General features: G+C 35.1%; 1 protein-coding gene across 5 annotated transcripts in view; it reads right to left on the bottom strand.

Moving 5' to 3' along the window:
• The window catches only part of LOC138695756 (uncharacterized), a 171602-nt gene that overhangs the window by 37637 nt on the left and 115354 nt on the right, over positions 1-18611 (bottom strand). For all 5 annotated transcript variants that reach the window (XM_069819929.1, XM_069819926.1, XM_069819925.1 and 2 more), the window contains one exon: positions 2423-2572. In XM_069819929.1, coding sequence (XP_069676030.1) covers positions 2423-2572 — 150 coding nt within the window. The remainder of the gene's footprint in view (positions 1-2422; positions 2573-18611) is intronic.

Consider the following 18611-nt stretch of genomic DNA (forward strand, 5'->3'; position numbering starts at 1 on the left):
CACGATTAGAAAAAAGTATATAAAGATTAGAAGTAACAAAGTACTCCAATACAATAAAATATTAATTGGCTTACAAAAATACAAAACTGTCTTCAAATGTATTATTGTACCATCTCAACATTATGCTAGATGGCAGTAGTGTTTTATGATTATGTTTTCTTGTTATCAGTTGTGCCAACTATGGAATCTTCATTGAACTCTTTGGACGGTTACTAGTCAAGAAGGCTTTGTTGATTCAGTTTCATTTTTATTAAAATATTTGCATTCCACTTAAATCATCCGGATCCCAGTAATCAACGTCACCTGACAGATGATTTTCAATAAATCTTAGTATTAAACAATCTCTGATACGTGACTATCCATAATATCATATAGCAGAAGCTATAACAAACATAACCTAAATAATATAAACAACTGTTAGAAAAGTTTTAATTAGGGATGATGAAATAAACAAGAAACGTTTTAATTAACGATGATGAAATAAAACATAAACATGGATAATTTTAAAAGAAACAATTATTGAAAGTACAATTTCCAAATTTGAATGTTTTAGTGGTTGGTGGTTCAGTTGATGTTATATTGGACGTGTGCGTAAAAGAAGTGAACTCGTTGATGTACATGGTGTATCCCTCAACTTATTCAGGATTTCCGAATGGTGGTCTTCATATATGACCAGTGATCTTTATTAATTCTTGTTCTTGAATGCCAATGCGAGTCATATTTGAAAGTGCTGTGCATCGACTGGAGTGGTTTGTAATTTTCTGTTTTTTGACGTCCAGACCAGTGCAGTTTGAAATGTTGGCAAACAAAGAAAGAAATGCTAGGGTAGTGATAAAATAAACAAATGCTAGGGTAGTGATAAAATAAACAAATGCAAGGGACGCGATAAAATTAAACAAATGCTAGGGACGCGATAAAATTGTGCGATAAGCAGCCATGATTGGTTGAAAGACGTCATTTCGTAGCGTTTTATTGGTCAAAAGTAGTGTGACGTAGTAAAAGTGTAATAGTCATTGAAAAATCATTCAAAAAGAAAGCTTACCTGTTTTCCAAATTGCTTTGTAAGATGTTCATGAACACTGAAAACGATATTTTCCTGACTGTGAAATTTACACTTTACGCAATACTTAAATTTATGCTGACACAAAGACAACAATTTCGTGTCTGATCTACGTTTGTCAGTTACTCTCCTGAACGGAACTGTGGTATTTAGACGCTTTAACATCAAGAAGCGGGTGAAAGCAAAACGAAAATCTGTGACCATGAAAACAGTAATCCTTGTGGAACAGAATACATTAAAAAGCATTAGACAAAAGAATAACGCACAGTAGGGGAGAAGTGGGTACAGTAAGACAGGGAGAACAGTGAGACATTTTTTTTAGATGGTAAATTTTGATGTTGAGATGTTGGTAACAGTGGAGTTGTATGTTGTATGAGTAAAGTAACAATATTTTCATACTCGATTTGATTCTAGTTATAAAGGTGAGTGATGAGAAAATAATTCGTAATTTTTCACTCTAAAAGTAAAATTTTGGCTTGTGTTTAATGAAGGTTATATTGGATATACAAATGATATATAAATATGAATGTTTTGTTACCTAACACTATGGTATTTGAGATTATGTTTGGCAAGGTTTCGTCTTTCTTGTTTTGATTTTGAAGTGATGGCGTCATTTTTAAATGAACTATGCGTAAAGGGAACAGTGAGACATGCCATTGAAGGGTACACTGAGACGTCTCACTGTTCTCATTTACCAATGATTTGCAAAAACAAATTGTAATTATATTACATTTACCAGTAACTAACATTAAAAATTAACATACTAGTAACCAATTTAGGAACTGTAGCTTAAAATAATGGATACATTACATTTTAATGGTTTCATAAATAAAAAATTATTCACAAAATTTAAGAAAATGTTAAAAAATAATAAAGAATTACATTAAATTCTTATAATAATAAGCTTCGCTGTCACCAAAAATTCATTTCATTTTTTCGCAAAAGTTCGAAATGTCATGGAAAATTCACTTTTCCAAATGTTCCAGATGTTTCAATGGTTTCGAAGTCAGACATTAAAATGATTCTAAATAAGCCTACAGAACATGACAAGATAAAGAGACAGCAAGCTTTCCTTTCTTTTGAAATAAATGTAAATCATTTCAATGTCCGTTAATAGACACTGTGGTGTCTCACTGTACCCTCCTGAATGGGAACAGTGAGACATTTGCATTTTTTTGACAAACACGTATTTATATTATGTCCTTTATCTATTAACATTTTTTATGCATTATTATAATCCATGTTTTAATGTCTATTTCTATTGCACTTGATTTAAAAAAATAGTTGAATTATCACTTGCATACATATGTCTTACTATTTTGTGTCTCACTGTACTCACTACTCCCCTACTCTATGAATTACCTTCTCTTCCAAAGACGTGTTAGCGAACTGGGTAGTCACGAACTCAGCCAGCAGGAGGGAGTACGTGATAATGTTGAAAGTGACAAATCCAAGGAAAGACTTGGACAGGAACTGTGGCTTCTCCCAGCGAATGTCTCGCAGATGAAAAACCTGTCAACAAAAGAAAATTAAAATTTATATAAACAATGTATAACAGGGACATTTAATTATTTTCGTTGTCAGTGACAAAGAATTTATGCGCCCAACAACATAACTACGAATAATTACTACAAAACACAGTGAAACGTGATAAAACAGTCACAATTTCGCGTAAAGTCAAATCAAGTCAAGTTAATATGTATAATCTATGCTTTGCTTTACACATTTCTTTGTGGGTGATGTAACTTAATCACGTTGCCCACGGAGTAACATTCTGCAGCACGATGATACACGTGCTGAACCTGGAGCTTTTCTTATACATATAAACAGTCAGTTGTAAATGAAGCTATGGTTTAACTATTTTAACTGTTCTCACCTCTCTAATGAAAGAAATGATCCAACCTCTTTCCCTGAAATCTTCAGAACAAATGACAAGCAGCTAACAACGAACATGTCTTTGTTCCGTACTTGTCATAAAAGACCATCGAACCATTATATCCACCTTTTTAAGGTGAAGTGATAAAGACGTTATAAATGGAGAGATGCAATTACATCATGACACAAGGATAATATTAATAGGTGATTAAAGGCCCTCTATTGTATCATTCCTTAACATGGCAGACAATAATTCCATTTGACCATGACTACAACGCTTATAATTATCCTCTGCCAAATACGCAGGTCTGCGACTGCAGGAAAACATTGCACTTTCCTGCTGAAGCTTTTCATTTGAGAGATTAAAAACAGGTTTTCTCCAGAAGTCAATGACAGAACATGAGGGCCTTTCCTCATGCCAGTCCATTACGCCCTCATCGATGATTTCACTCGCGATTTACTTCGACGTACAGTTGCTATTACAAGGGGGTGTCGCCCACAGTGGAAACGCTTACAAAAATAATGCAGGGGTGAGTATTCATGACCTTCCTTCCGGGAGAGAAGGCTGTTATGTTTTGTCACCAAGTATGCATTAGTTTCCACTGCCATTCTCATGCCACACTATATTTATCATTATTTCATCACTATGTTCTCTATAGAGATTAAATAATACTAGTGGCTTGTGCAGCAAATGCTGCTGCAAACTAAGTTCGTTACACGTTCAAATAAAAATTTTTCAGATTTATTTTCAATGAAGAATACTTGTCTTTTTGATAGTTATTTGCTTCCATAATAATGAAACATACTCCCTCTGAATGGATTTTTTTAGGCCAAATACTTTGTCTTGAACCTATCCAACTTCAGTTTTTGAGTTTCAACGCGAAAACGCAAGTATCAATGTCAGGACGATACCAGTAGCTATTTCAGGTCATTGTGGATTGTAGGCAAAAGTTAAAAAAATGTCAGGTTTGCTAAGCTTTCGAAGAATAGCATTTTCGTATAGCTGCTGCATGTAGAACTTGAAATGTAGAGCGTAAAATCATTTTATCCTACTAAGAGATCTTGCTGAAATGATCTGGAGACTACAAAATGTTCTAGGCCTCTTATTTTATCAGTAAGTAATACCTTTTTATCTTTCCTTAGGAACTGTAACTTTTGCGCTCTCTCGAGCCAATACTGAAGACAATGACACATATCAATATCTACACTACACCGCCATTAAGTGTATGAAAAAGACCCAACCCCACTGGGTTGATAAGTATAAAAATATTTAATTTTTAATAACAATATTATTATCTTACTTAAGTTTTGTAGTTATATATAGCAGCCACTCAGTAAATTATAGAAATGAAGATCTAAATTAAGATATTCTCTACATTTACTTACATAACCTCAAAACGTTTCACTTTCATGTCATCAATATAGGATCAATATTATGTACAATTAATTAATATTAACTATAATAATATTTAATTTCTAATGGTGGTAATGTCATCAAACCACCTCAAGTTTCGTACATTTGAATATTCAATACACAGCTGTACTCAGAAAATTATACACTGCAGAATCAGTTTTTAATAACAAATTGAATTGAGCTCTAAATATGTCGGCAATCCTGCAGGTCATGGCCTTCGTGTAATAGCCTATTGTTTGTCGTAGTGTGTGTTTCGTTCTGAAATTGAATCAAGTCGGCCGTGATTCAATAAAATTAGTTCTCAAAACTGACAACAGATGGATTTTGGAAAATAGGAAAATTATGTAGGAAAATTGACATTTCACTGAAAACTACTACTTTTCCGAAAAACTTTGGATGCCAGGCATGAAAATGAGGGGCCACTCATTAAAACCCGTTCAGCCGTTTTCCCGTAATTTCCATTACCAGTTCAAATTATACATATAGATTTATGCTCGACCATGCCGAAATGTAGTAATTGAGGACGTCACCCGAATAAGGGCGTATACAGAACAATGCAGTTCTGATATAAACTAATTTCAATGTTTGTAAGTTGTCAGGTTCATCATAGTTATGTCTAAAAAGTTTTTCATTACTTTTAAATAGTTTCGAGGATATTTAAAACAAAATTATTGAAACATAACAGCAAACAGTATGTTCTGCTATTAGTAAATAAATATAATATGGAACTCTGTATACGCCCTTTTTCCGGCGACGATATGTTTTAGTACTGATTTTAATTATTCTGATGTTCTAGGTGTCTAACTTTGCATGAAAATTAATTGTGTATGAGAAAATCTCGTACTTTATTAATAATTTTCTTGTAAAAAGTAAAATAAAATAAATTCAACAAAATAAAATATACATTTACTATAACATATTAAATAAAATATTGAATAATTACACAAGTAGGCCTATAAAATAACATTACGCCTACATTTTCAGTTTATGGTTTCCTTCTTCTTATATGTCTTTTTCTTCTTTGTTCATCATCTATTGTTGCTAGAGTCATCTTCACCATTGTGTGATGATGTCCCAGCTTTATTCAGAATTGAGTTCAGCCAAATTTGCACATCTTCATTAAAAACTGTAACAGTTATCTTAAGTTCTTTGCCTTGGAGGATTCCAAAGGCACTGGATTCATTTGTGTTGGACTCAAAAGTTTCAGCTGCGACACTTCCATTGCCGTCTTCCAAATGTTGAAGGGAACAAATGATGCAGAGTATGAGGTTCAAGCTGAAAATACCCCTGAAGTACTGTATTGCAGTTGTTTATACATTTGTATCATGTTTGTATAAGGCGATTTAAGTCTGTACCCCTTTTATCATTCAGGATGTCACTGAAACCAGTTTATTCTGAATTGTTGTTAATCTTTTCTCTGAAATTTGCAATAGACTCAATAGGAAGTTTCGACACATTACTTTTTTTTTTATCCCCATTATAGAAAACATTTTATTTCCACAAAATATCCCTATTCTTGAATGACTGATGTTTCTTAGTTTTTAGATTCACTCTTTCAAGGCAAGAAGTAATAAAATGATATTCGTCTAATTCCGAACCCATGTCCCAAAAGCATTTGCAAATAGAGACTTGATCGTCTTTTGAAATTTCATGTGTACACATTTTCATACATCATCTTCTTACCCGTGTAAATGACTTATTTTCCATTTCCTGGCCCGTACAAGTTGTGTATGATTTGCCACTTTCTATTTATTTTCCTTTCTTCGGCTTTCCATTTAGTTTTGTTCACAAGCTTCCTTTTTCCCATATTTTCGGTCATGATTCACTGCTGCAACTGACAACCTGAAGTAGGCCTAAACATCGAATACAGTACGGCTTGCAACAGCATGTGACTGCCGCTATAGTAGGCGCGTTCACTTGTTCAACGTAAAAACGTAACATTATGTCCTGTGTTACGCATTAAAGCTAGACTTACGAAAATTTGCTACAGTGTACTATACGCATCCAACTATCTAATTCCTTGATCGTCGGAAAACGGGAGTATAAGTGTATACGCCGTTATTCGGGTGATGTCCTCAATTATACACCTAGTAGCAGCCCTTTAATGGACCTCACTAAAGTTCATTAAAGTTCAGGTGTTCTACCAATCATAAAATACCATTGTAGCAATATGAAAGCGCAAGTATCGATTATTCTCGGATATGCAATCGAAAGACAACTAGCGCGAGATTAGACAAAGCCTTTCACAAAGCACATTCCCGCAAATTCATTTCACCAATTGCACAATAAATCACCTATATTTGAAATAAAGTCAGTTCTGTTACTGTAACAATTAGCGTTAATTGTAAATAATATTCAAATAAATTCAATTTGTCATCTCGTTTTTCAATGTCTAATTCAATTTCAAGGTTATATCACGATTGTTTATTTTACTCTCTAGATTATATCAAGGTCAATGGCGACATTTGTTTCTCAGAAAAAATCAATACTTTCGCGTCTGCGCACATCTCACAATTTACGAGGTATTGCACAAGGTCAGTTCCACTCCTCAGTCAGATAAGAATAACATGAATACTTATGAATAATTTCAAGTTAGAAATATGGTCGAGCATAAAAAGTCATATGAAACTTGCCTATAATGGTAATTAAGACGCTCGTATGAAAATTATGAAACTCGCTTGCGGTCGTTTCATAAACATACTCGCGTCTTAATTACTACCATTATAGGCTCGTTGCATAATGTACTATTCTAGTTTAAAAGTTCAATCAACTAACAACCTCCGTTTTCCTTATTCAAGGCCAATTAAACAAAAATGTAATCACGTAAAACTAAACAGAAAATGGATGCCATTAAACGAGAAATATGATACACTTTTTTCCATCATGAGTAATATATAATAATTAAAATAACCACAATTTCAAATAATGATTTGCCAATACGAATACTTCATTTGGAATCATAACTCCTTCTTACACTGCATGACTTTTGCATCTGCTCTAATTCCTCAACATTATCACAAGGGCTGGATCCTTCCGCTTTGCCCAATATATTGCTATGACTGTCTGACAAGTGGCCAGGGCGGCGTTCGTAAATCCGATGCTGACAGATGGGCCATCCTGCCAGTCTCATTCGGAGCTCCAAATTGTTCTCCATATCAACACCAGAAACCAGTACTACTGTACTCACAAAACTTCAACCCCATGCCATTCTTACTATTGCAGATGATAATTAAATGAGGGCAATGTGGAGAATGTTGTGCAATAATAGAGGAACACGGGAGTACTGCGAGAAAACCCCTTCGCAACGTCTGCTTTGCCCACGAACGGCTGACGATCGAACTTGGGCCGCAAGGATGGAAGATCAGCACGCTTGCGATAAGCCATAGACGCGGCCGAATAACCGATACAATTACACTGTTATATAATATTGCGGATGATAGTTATTCCAAACCAAATGTGTTTTCTTTCTCTTCGAAATTTTGAACTTTTCTATTCCTTCGTACCTGTCGTCTCGCTTCACTTACCTTTCTTCCTACCACAATCTGAACACACGCTCTCGTCATGAAACAATACTAACAATACCATCCCATCGCACCTCCTCATACTCATCCTCTTTCACAATAGCCCTGCCAAGACTCTGGAATTCGCTACCTGCTAGCATCAGGGACTGTCGAAATAAAATTGAATTCAAACGCAAACTTACTAGGCACTTGGCCAGTAATTGATTTCTTGTAAATAGTTTCCTTAATCTATCACAAAATATTTCAATATCCAGTAATTTCATCGCTATACAATTTTGTTATTCTAGTTTTAATTTGTAATTCAGTAAATATAAAATATTCTTTGTTTTTCTATGATAAATTATCTAGCTTTAATTAGTCAGGTAATCTTTTCGTACTTTGATTTTATTGTAATTGTAAATTTAATATTAATTGTAATTTTATTCTTCATATTATAGTTGGAATCTCCTGGTTAGAGGGGCAGAGAAGACCTGACGGCCTTATCTCTACCAGGTTAAATAAATAAATACTAAATACTACTACTATGTTTGCGGACTTATATTCTGGACAATTTCATTTGACAAAATTTAGCGTTAAAAAAAAAAAAGCTACGGAATAAGCCACTATTTCGTACTACTTTGGTATCGTGTTAATTTTGGAGTAAAAATGGTTCTATTTCGTACGTTTACTTTTCAGATGACTTAATTCATAAAACGTAAACAATAATTATAAGCTTTCAAACTCATATAGACCACTGGTGTAGCAGCTCAGACAATAACGAGTTAAATGTATGCTGCGCTCAGTAACGTGGTTCGAATTCCATGTGGTTGGATATTTTTAAAGGATTTCTCTAACCGTAAGGCGAATGTCCGTTAATCCAAGGCGAATCCTTAGCCTCAGCTCGTTATCACATAGCTGCATAGTCTCGCAGACGATATAGCATAGTTAAAATATCCGATCAAAACGTTTATACGCCCGTTAAGTAGTACAACACTATACACTAAAATATCTAATAATGTTTTGTTCTGATTGTAAAGATTTGCTCACAAAATAGTTTTAGCAGGTAATATAGCCTACACACATGCTGGCAAAAAGGTGGATATACAGAGGGAATTTAGATCTATTGCAGCCGTGGCGAAAATGCGATCGTGCGCCGAGCCACTGTATAACCTGCAACGTGCATAGCACCTATGGAGGGAGGCGGACACCCGAAGGGGAAGTGAAGCAACTGTGACTTATTAACGGATTTTCATTTTCCTTACGTCAAGCACTTCAATAAAATTTTATACAGTACAAGGCTACAAACTAGTGTTTAGTACGTTTAACGAAGAAAGAAATGAACAATAAATGAACAATATCACAACCTAAAATTAACTGTCTTCAGAATGTCTCTGCGACAAAGTTTCAAAATCAGGAATTATGTCACTTACTGCCAGTCGTAGTTGATCATGAAGGTATTTGTCTGTCAGTCGTGATCTAAATTTGGTTTTTACTATTTTCATTGATGAAAATAATTTTTCACAAACGTAAGTTGTAGCGAACGTGGCTTCAAAAGAGCAAGCGAAAGAACGAAGCTTCGGATATTTGATCTATTGCATTACGATAGTTTTTATGAAAATGTATTAAACATTGTTTATGAAGATGAATGTGATGTTTAAAAGGTCATAAAACGCCATCCTATGAAGCACTTTCCACCCTACACGTCAGGCCTATGTTTTTTATAGCAACGACCAACAATAAAATCTTAGCAAATGATTGGAAGATACTGATGAAGTGTTAATGTCTTGACACAATTTATGTCACAAGTAGGCTAACATTTTACTTCGGTTTCTCCTTCACATTTGACAACTGAATATGTCTCTTAGCCGAGACTACATTGCGAGAGCTGTCGCGTTAGTCGTAATGCCATTGAAAGCGTCCAACGTGCCCTACATTCCGTGAACACTGTACGTACCAAAGGCGACAGGGATATTACCATTGGAGGTCTATATCTGTCAGGGATGACAGGATCCCGGTCCTTCAGGTCCTGCTAAATCGTCACACGACAGTAGTTCATGCCAGAAATCGCCTCGCTGCAGAAAGAAACGTCACTGTGATTCAGAAGACAAACGAACGAAGACTTCGGAAAGCCAATTTGATTTCAAGACTATCTCCAGTTGCTCCACAGCACAGGATTGGACTCCGGACAGTGATCAATGGTACTTGCTCACGATGGAGGAGTCGCGATTTGCCTCTGGTCATCTGATAGTAGGGAGAGTATGGAACAAGGCTGGGAAGCGACATTCACCTCGGAACTTCTCCACGATACCTCAAACTGAAGAGGAAAACATGTTTATAACATCAATGAAGAAAATCAAGTAGGAGTCAAGTTATGTTTTTTATTTAACGACGCTCGCAACTGCAGAGGTTATATCAGCGTCGCCGGATGTGCCGGAATTTTGTCCCGCAGGAGTTCTTTTACATGCCAGTAAATCTACTGACATGAGCCTGTCACATTTAAGCACACTTAAATGCCTTCGACCTGGCTCGGGATCGAACCCGCAACCTTGGGCATAGAAGGTCAGCGCTATACCAACTTGCCAACCAGGTCGACAAGTAGTAGGAGTCAAAAGCAAATTACTGCTTGATCTCCGCAGGAACACCACCAGCGAAACATGATGCTGGTTGGTTGGTTGGTTGAGACGAACATTTTTTTTTTTAATTATAACAATATAGGCCTATTCGGTAAGTCCACAGCAACTTTAGCTTCTTCTTCTTCTTCTTCTTCTTCTTCTTCTTCTTCTTCTTATTATTATTATTATTATTATTATTATTATTATTATTATTGCATCTGTAGTTTGGAACTCGATTACATCTATGGACTCGGCTAAATTAGAAAATATACAAAGAAAATTTATATCTTTATGTTCATTCAGATTTCTGCCCATTAATTCCGGGTACAGTTATGAGAGAAAATGTGAATATTTTAATTGTCAAAATCTATATGCTAGACGCCATGAGCTAGATTATCTGTTCTTTTGTAAAGTCCTCAAAGGTGATATATCCTGTGACTCTTTCTTAAACAATATTACCTTACGTATTCCAACAAAAGATATGAGAGCCCACAAACTTTTCTATATTAGAAATGCGAAATTCCTTTCACCAGTCTCCAGATGCATTAAAAATGCCAACATGCATGGCTGCGAATTCGATCCCTTCAATGTATAGACTTAGTTTGCTCTTGGCAACGATTTATCATTTATGAATTCTTTTAGGCATTATACTCAATTATCATTGTCTCATAGTATTCTTTGTTATGTATTTTAAAGTCACCCATTATTTATCCATTCATCGTCATTATTGTAATTAATTGTAATTGTATTTATGTGTCATAATTATTATGTTTTATGTTTTTGTTATATTTGTGCTGAACTGTAATTGGCCACTGGCTGTTGTACAGCACATTAAATATAAATAAATAAATTATTATTATTATTATTATTATTATTATTATTATTATTACTATTATTATTATGCCATTTACTCCGACGAGTAGCTATCGATTTTAAAAACAGAAGACATACTTTTGAAAATTTTAAAGAAATAGTAATGCTACTTTCCATTTATTTTAATTGTCCTGAAAATCTCAAAAAATGTTATTTAAAAAAATGTAACTTAAATGTAAGTTCCAAGCAACAGTTCTTCGATTGTTACTGTGCCATACTGTAAACCCTTCCAAGTGTCTTTAGCGGACATAATAATCAATCATAAAACTTAGATGGATATTCTCGAAGAAAAACATTTCTCCCCACCTGCTCTTGGCCTCTTGTACGTCACGCTACGCTGTAAAGGAAAAGTGAAATTATCTACAATGACTCTGCAAAAATAATAAATAAACGAAATAAGACAAAACTGCCAGGGCTTAGAAATGATCCAGATAGAACTAGTTTTAACTTCGCTTTGGGAGGAAAGTGAGTAAATTCTTTCCCAGAAAGAACACTAGCCTATCTTGCCAAGAACGAGTAGCTTGTTTTTTTAACAACACTCATACAACTTGTTCTTCTCCTATTACTTGGATATGGAAATCGGATCGTTAAACAGAGGAACAGAACCGGAATAGAGGCAAACGACATTTCATTTCTCCTCCTAGATTATTTAATATGTAGTTTACGTATCGGAAGTAAATTGAATACAGCATATCGAACAAGAACTTACAACCACAATAAAATGAAAAATAACTTCTCTAACTTGATGAATTACAATATAAATGAAACGTCTCAAAAGGCGATAGATTGGACAATAGTTGAGGCATATCGTATGAGTAGAGAAGGAAAAGAATACACCGTAACACCGTTTAAAACTTCAGTGGTCACTGAGGCCTGCAATAGAGCTACGTACTACAATAATAAAATTATCTGGATAGCAGTGTGTGCTAGGGACGGCAACGGTCTATTTACAGAAGCTATTCCGAAGTATTAATAATCTTCTTCTTCTTCTGCCCGACAAGTGCTAGGCCACAAGGTCTGTTACGGTCTCACATAAAATTTTCACGCCATCTCTTAGCAGGACGACCCACAGATCTTTGGCCACGTGGTACATAATCATAAATTGCCTTTGGGTGTCTACTATTACTCATTCTTTCCAAATGATGTTTCCAATTAGACTGATATTGAACTATGTAATCTAAAACTGGTTGAGTTTTTAGTTCCTTTAAAATTTCACAATTTCTTTTCAGATCCCAGCCCGCTGTTTTTCGCATGAATCGCATTTCACAAGCCGTTATTCTGCTTTTATCGGCTTTCCTCAGTGTCCATGCTTCGCTGCCATAGCTGAGTATTGGTCGTGCCATGTGTTGTAATCGACATTTCATACAAGTTGAGAGGATGCGAAGGCATTTCTTTCCCCTTCTACTTGCCCTGAGTCCGTCGGTGACAGACCGGTAGCTGTTACCTCTTATACCTGCACCCCCCAAGCTGTACACACTAGCAAATAAAATATTAAATAAAGTACAGATGTGAACATAAAACAGTGTCACAAATGTTTGACAATTACATGTTGGAATAATTTTTTGTGTAGTTCTTACAATATTTTCAACTAATAAATAATTAATTACATTAAGGAATGTCAGTTTGTATTATAAAGTCAGGGGGAGCAGACTGTCCCATTGTGTTGCTGTAGAGTAGGAACTAGCGGTGGAGAAAACATTTATCTTCTGTTATAAGCAGCTTTTTAATGTGCCAGTTAATATAAACAGCAGTAAAATTAAATATAAACGCACAGTATGGACTTTCGAAGTACACAGTATCGGTAAACACTTTCAGAAATAAAATTTGTCACTATGTAGAAAGTAAATTAGTCGAACGTTTGTGAGATGGACAATCGCATCTTCCCCTTCACTGATGGTAGGGAGAGTGAGTAGAGGGAAAAGCCTATCAACCAAACTGAAATGAGGTTTAGAGACGTATGTGGGTGTGTTTCTGAGCCACAGCTCTTGTGTATTTATTAATTTTCTGCAATATGTCCAATTCTTCAAAAATGGAAAGACTAATCTAAATATGGGAAACTATTGCATCTTTCTAATATTTTATTATCGAGACAAATTTTACTTTATATTGAGTATTTCCCACAGAATGCCTTAGGCCTAATTTTTGTTTTATTTGTTGAAATTTCCGTATTGTATGTGGCTGCTACTTGCTGCAAATTATATATTGACCATTGGAGGTCGTCTTCTGAAAGTGCTAATAATACGAAATCATCTGCAAAGAGAATTGAATCCAATTTAAGGTGTCTGTTAATTTGTACATATCCATGGCGAGTTTGCTTCCACTCTTTAATTATTCGGAAGTATTAATAATAATAATAATAATAATAATAATAATAATAATAATAATCTTTCTCGCAACCATTCCGATGTAAAAATAATCCTTCCCCCATCTTTACTCCTTGGAGTGTTATGCAATAACAGATCACTTCTTAGAGATACTGAGGTACTTAGCTGGAATTAAATATAAACTCATAGCATCAATTTCACTCAAATTCAACTGATTCTGAGCATGGAAGAAAATCATTTCAGTATCAAACAGGACATTATTTACCATTACAATGAATAGGATATAAATATTGCAATAACAAACTATATGTCGGTCTGTTATCGAAGAATACGAAATGGAGGAAAAGCAAGTGAGCAAGGACTAAAAGTCAATGTTGAGAGTGAGAGGAAAAAAAAAAAAAAGAGTTCGGGTATTTAAAAAAGAAGTTTCAATTATTTGCTTGCAGATGATAGCTAAATGTAATTTTTACATAATTGCATAACTTCGTTCATATAACAGGATATAGTCAGCGCTTTATATACTATTGTCATCGCTACATTTCTGTACAATATGATGGCAGGAGATAAATAAAACAAGTCCAGGAAACGGCTGAAGACTGCCCAACCCACAACTTTTCCAATACGAAGCTGTGGATTAGTGAGGAACGGCTAGCGAGAGGCACAATATGCTTCGCCTTCACGTACTGGGCGCCGCCGGTGAAATATTTATGTAGGAAAAGAAGTTTGTGAACCCCTTACTACGGTGCGCCAGTCCTCGCGGCCGATTCCCCCTTCTCTTCATTCTCTCGTTCCCTTATCCACGCCGAGTGCAAGTGTACCTGCCGAGTGCACGTGTACCGGCAATCAATCCGTTACAGCTGTTACCAATAAATGTGTACTATCCAGTGCAGACCGTTCATTGAGCAGATTCCTGTGGCAGCTGATCTACTGTATATACCGCACAGAGCAAGAATCTCGACTCATCGTTACTTATCAAGTGAAAATAATGCATTATCTTCTGTCAGTCGTAATGATGATTAGATTAATTATATGGATAGACAAAATGTGAACACAAACAAGGGGAGGATGTGTATAAACATCGAATGTTCACGAAACAGCTGTGCCGCTTTCGGTTTACAAAAAGGTTTACTTCGTTTATTACTTCACTTCAAAACAATTTTGAACAAGATGTTTTGTACTACACTACAAGTATAGCAAGAAGAGATATTATGATCAACTGATAAAGTACGGAATGATGGAAGGGAAGTGATCCCACGAAAACTACTCCCTGTAACGTCTCCGTTCACCGCAAATTCCACTTGGAACTCAAATCCGGATCTTCGGCATAAAATGCTAGCATTTTAGCCACTCGCATCTATAATATAATAAACTAATAACGTATTTGAAATTAGCATACATAAACAGAAAAATACCACATGGGGAGCACAATATTATTCACTGTAATTTATTTAAAAGAACATAAATCTGCTAATATTTTAATTGCAGCCCGTATTTTTTTTACAGAGTTATAATGGACTACTTATGAATATTTTAAGGTGTGAGGCATAACTTTAGCTGCACAGTACTGTATTTCCTTACTCATTATAACATAGTATGTGAAAAAAAAAAATTTTAATTGCGACCTTGATCTTTTTTACTAGCTCAGTTCTTAATTAGATAATCTTTAAATTAGACTATTATACCGTTTCTCTGATTAGTTATGTTGAACAAATTATTTTATCATAAAATATCACTTTAATAAAAATTCATAATTTACATAAAATGCTTGAAATTCTTATATTAAAATCACAATAAGTATCCACTTTCGACAAACGTAAGTTCTGAAAGTTTACACACAATTTAAACTTCCTAAAATGTTTATGTTTAGATGTGTGCATTACAGGCAAATTTTAGAATATTATTTCGCACAGTTTGTAATAATAAATAATAAACTATGCACCTAAAAGTTATGTCTGAAACTTTACTAAATGTGGTATACATCAAATTATGACTGTAATAAACATTAACAAATTTATGACGAATTTTTCCATGCGTTCTACGTACAAGTAAGTCTCCGTACCATTCATCGAAAGTTATTCTTACTGTAACCCTTTAAAATTTAAAGAGCTCAATGATTGCAACGTTAAAGCTTCAGTAGACTGTCATTTAAATAAACCGGTAACTTGAAAAAAGAAACAAATCCTTGTCCCTTGAGCCTGAGGGAGATTGGGGGACTAACATCCAAAGTAAGCTTCAGGTATTTACGTTATGTTCCACAAATACTTGAACTAGTGAATACGCATATTTTAAGCTTTTTATTATTACTTTTTCTTTTACTAATGACAGGTAAACATCATTCACCCATCATGTGGACCAATTTTCAGTTACCACATATTTGCAGTCCTGTAAAGGCTGGTTCACAATAAACCGCGAACGGAAACGACAACGAGAACGACAACGGAAATATTGTTAAAATAAAGGTATTTAAATGTGAGTTTTCACAATTAACTATTGTAAATGCTCACATTTAAATACATTTATTTTAACATTATTTCCGTTCTCGTTGTCGTTTCCGTTCCCGATTTATTGTGAACCAGCCTTAACTCGTAACACATTTAATTTAGGCTGCCTCAGATTTCTTCCCTTTACAAAATAATTCAGCGGGTTCGATCTCAAGAGCTAACGAGACTTTTTCTTTGCCAAAATTTCCAGAACAGTCCCGAGGTCTCCCATCAAATTGAATACTGGGTCATTTTTATTACCTTTAGTTATTTAACGACGATGTATCAACTACTAGACTATTTTGGAGCAGTTCTTATAGTACCTCCCTCATGCCAATAACACTGCTACAGATAAGATTAATAAAAATATGTCTTAATAAGCCTCTTGATTATCCTTCAGAATTTAAAGTATTTGATATCCATCAAATTTATAACAATGTCTTATTGAATTTCGTACACAAAAACCAAAATATATTTCATTTGTAGTCACACAAATATGAAACCAAAACATCAGACAATATAATATGCTTGAGAACGTAATGTACCACAACTGTAGCATATAATCACAGTAGCAACTTCGATCCAAGGCTTTATAACTAGATAATAGGTAAATTCCCAAACATACAATTTGATAATGCTCCTTATTTTAAAAAAATCAATTAAAAATTACTGTTTAGAGAGAAAATTTAAAGTTCCAATTATTGTGATATGTTTTTCTTTTCTTTTTTTACTTTTTATTCTGTTATGTAATGAAATGTCTTAAAATTATGTGGAATGCCCCCTGAGCACGAGTATGTAACTTACTCTTTCTGGGGTGCTAGAGTGATTAATATACAAAAAAAAAAAAAAAAAAAAAAAAAACATTTATCTTTGTTCTAGCAATAAAGTATTATTGTATTATATATTATATTATTTGGCGCCGATGGAATTAGTGATAGCGAGATGAGACCGAGGATTCGCTATAGATTACCTAACTTTCGTCTTACAGTTGGGGAAAACTTAGGAGAAAACCAATCAGGTAATTAGCCCACGCTCGAGAGCAACCCTGTATCAGCATGCAATTGTGTCTTACGCAGGATGTTATCATTATTATACCCCTCTCTTTGTTTAAGCTTACTGCCACAACACCTTCGACCTAGACGCTAGAAGAATACGCATTTCCACTCATTGCACACAAACGGTCCAGCATAATCTTCCAACAAGATGGAACACAGCCTCATTCGAGCACCATTGTGCGTACAACACTTTCCCGAACCGCTGGATTTATAATAACATCCCTTTTAAACTTACAAACATTTTCAGAGACAGGAATATGGAAATAATGGAGTATAAATGGAGTGAGAATGTCAATTATCTTGAGGGAGCAAGGAGAAACCTGCGACACAACAGTTCTGTCCACCACAAATCGCACATAATCAACCAACCAATACCTTTACAGAGAGGCCGTCAACTGCTGGGTCCTGATTGGTTGGATCCAAACTACTCAAATGACTAATGACTACAGTATTAGTCCTTAGATTAAATACCGGTAGATCATATTTTTCGACTGATAGGGATAACCACCACATTGTTATCTGATATGAAGCGTTACTCAGATGCATTATCATCCTACGTATTTTGATCCGATAACAATCGTTATAGCTGAAAATGCATCACATTACCATCTATCGTATTTCATTCAATGTTGAAGAGCCATAACAGCTGATATCAAATCAAATGACGTGCGCAATCATGTGATTATCACCCATATGATGGTGAATAATCGATACAGTCGATAAACGTGTCGCTAATTACTCACTATGTACGGTACCTATCAGCAGAAATTAAGAACTTCCGGTTTACTACACAGATATCCCACGAAAAATAATGGTGACGTCTTTGTAGTTGTAAAGAATACCATGCTTGCCTCTGAACCCAAGGTTCCCAGCTCGGGAAGAGCCAAACAAGAAAATTAGATGTTTAAGTGCGGCTTCGTCGAATGAATGAATGAATGAATGAATGAATGAATGAATGAATGAATGAATGAATGAATGAATGAATGAATGAATGAATGAATGAATGAGGAAGAAAGGAGGGAAAATAAGCTAAAAGGTACAAGAGTGCACGTCACTGGTGAGCAATAGGAATAACAAAGACAAAATATGTGGAATGAAACTACCGAGTCAAGTACTGTATATTTACTGTAGAAAATGTATTACAGAACTAGTTTTCCACAATAAATCTCACAGAAGTTGCCACAAACAAACCAGTGACGTCAACAAGGCACAATAGGGTAATCTGTATTTCAACAGATGTTCTTATTACATATTCAAGTCCACACCTGTGGAGTAACGGTCAGCGCGTCTGGCCGCGAAACCAGGTGGCCCGGGTTCGATTCCCGGTCGGGGCAAGTCACCTGGTTGAGGTTTTTTTCCGGGGTTTCCCCTCAACCCAATATGAGCAAATGCTGGGTAACTTTCGGTGCTGGACCCCG

This window comes from Periplaneta americana, chromosome 3 (assembly GCF_040183065.1).
Source record: "Periplaneta americana isolate PAMFEO1 chromosome 3, P.americana_PAMFEO1_priV1, whole genome shotgun sequence".
NCBI lineage: Eukaryota > Metazoa > Arthropoda > Insecta > Blattodea > Blattidae > Periplaneta > Periplaneta americana.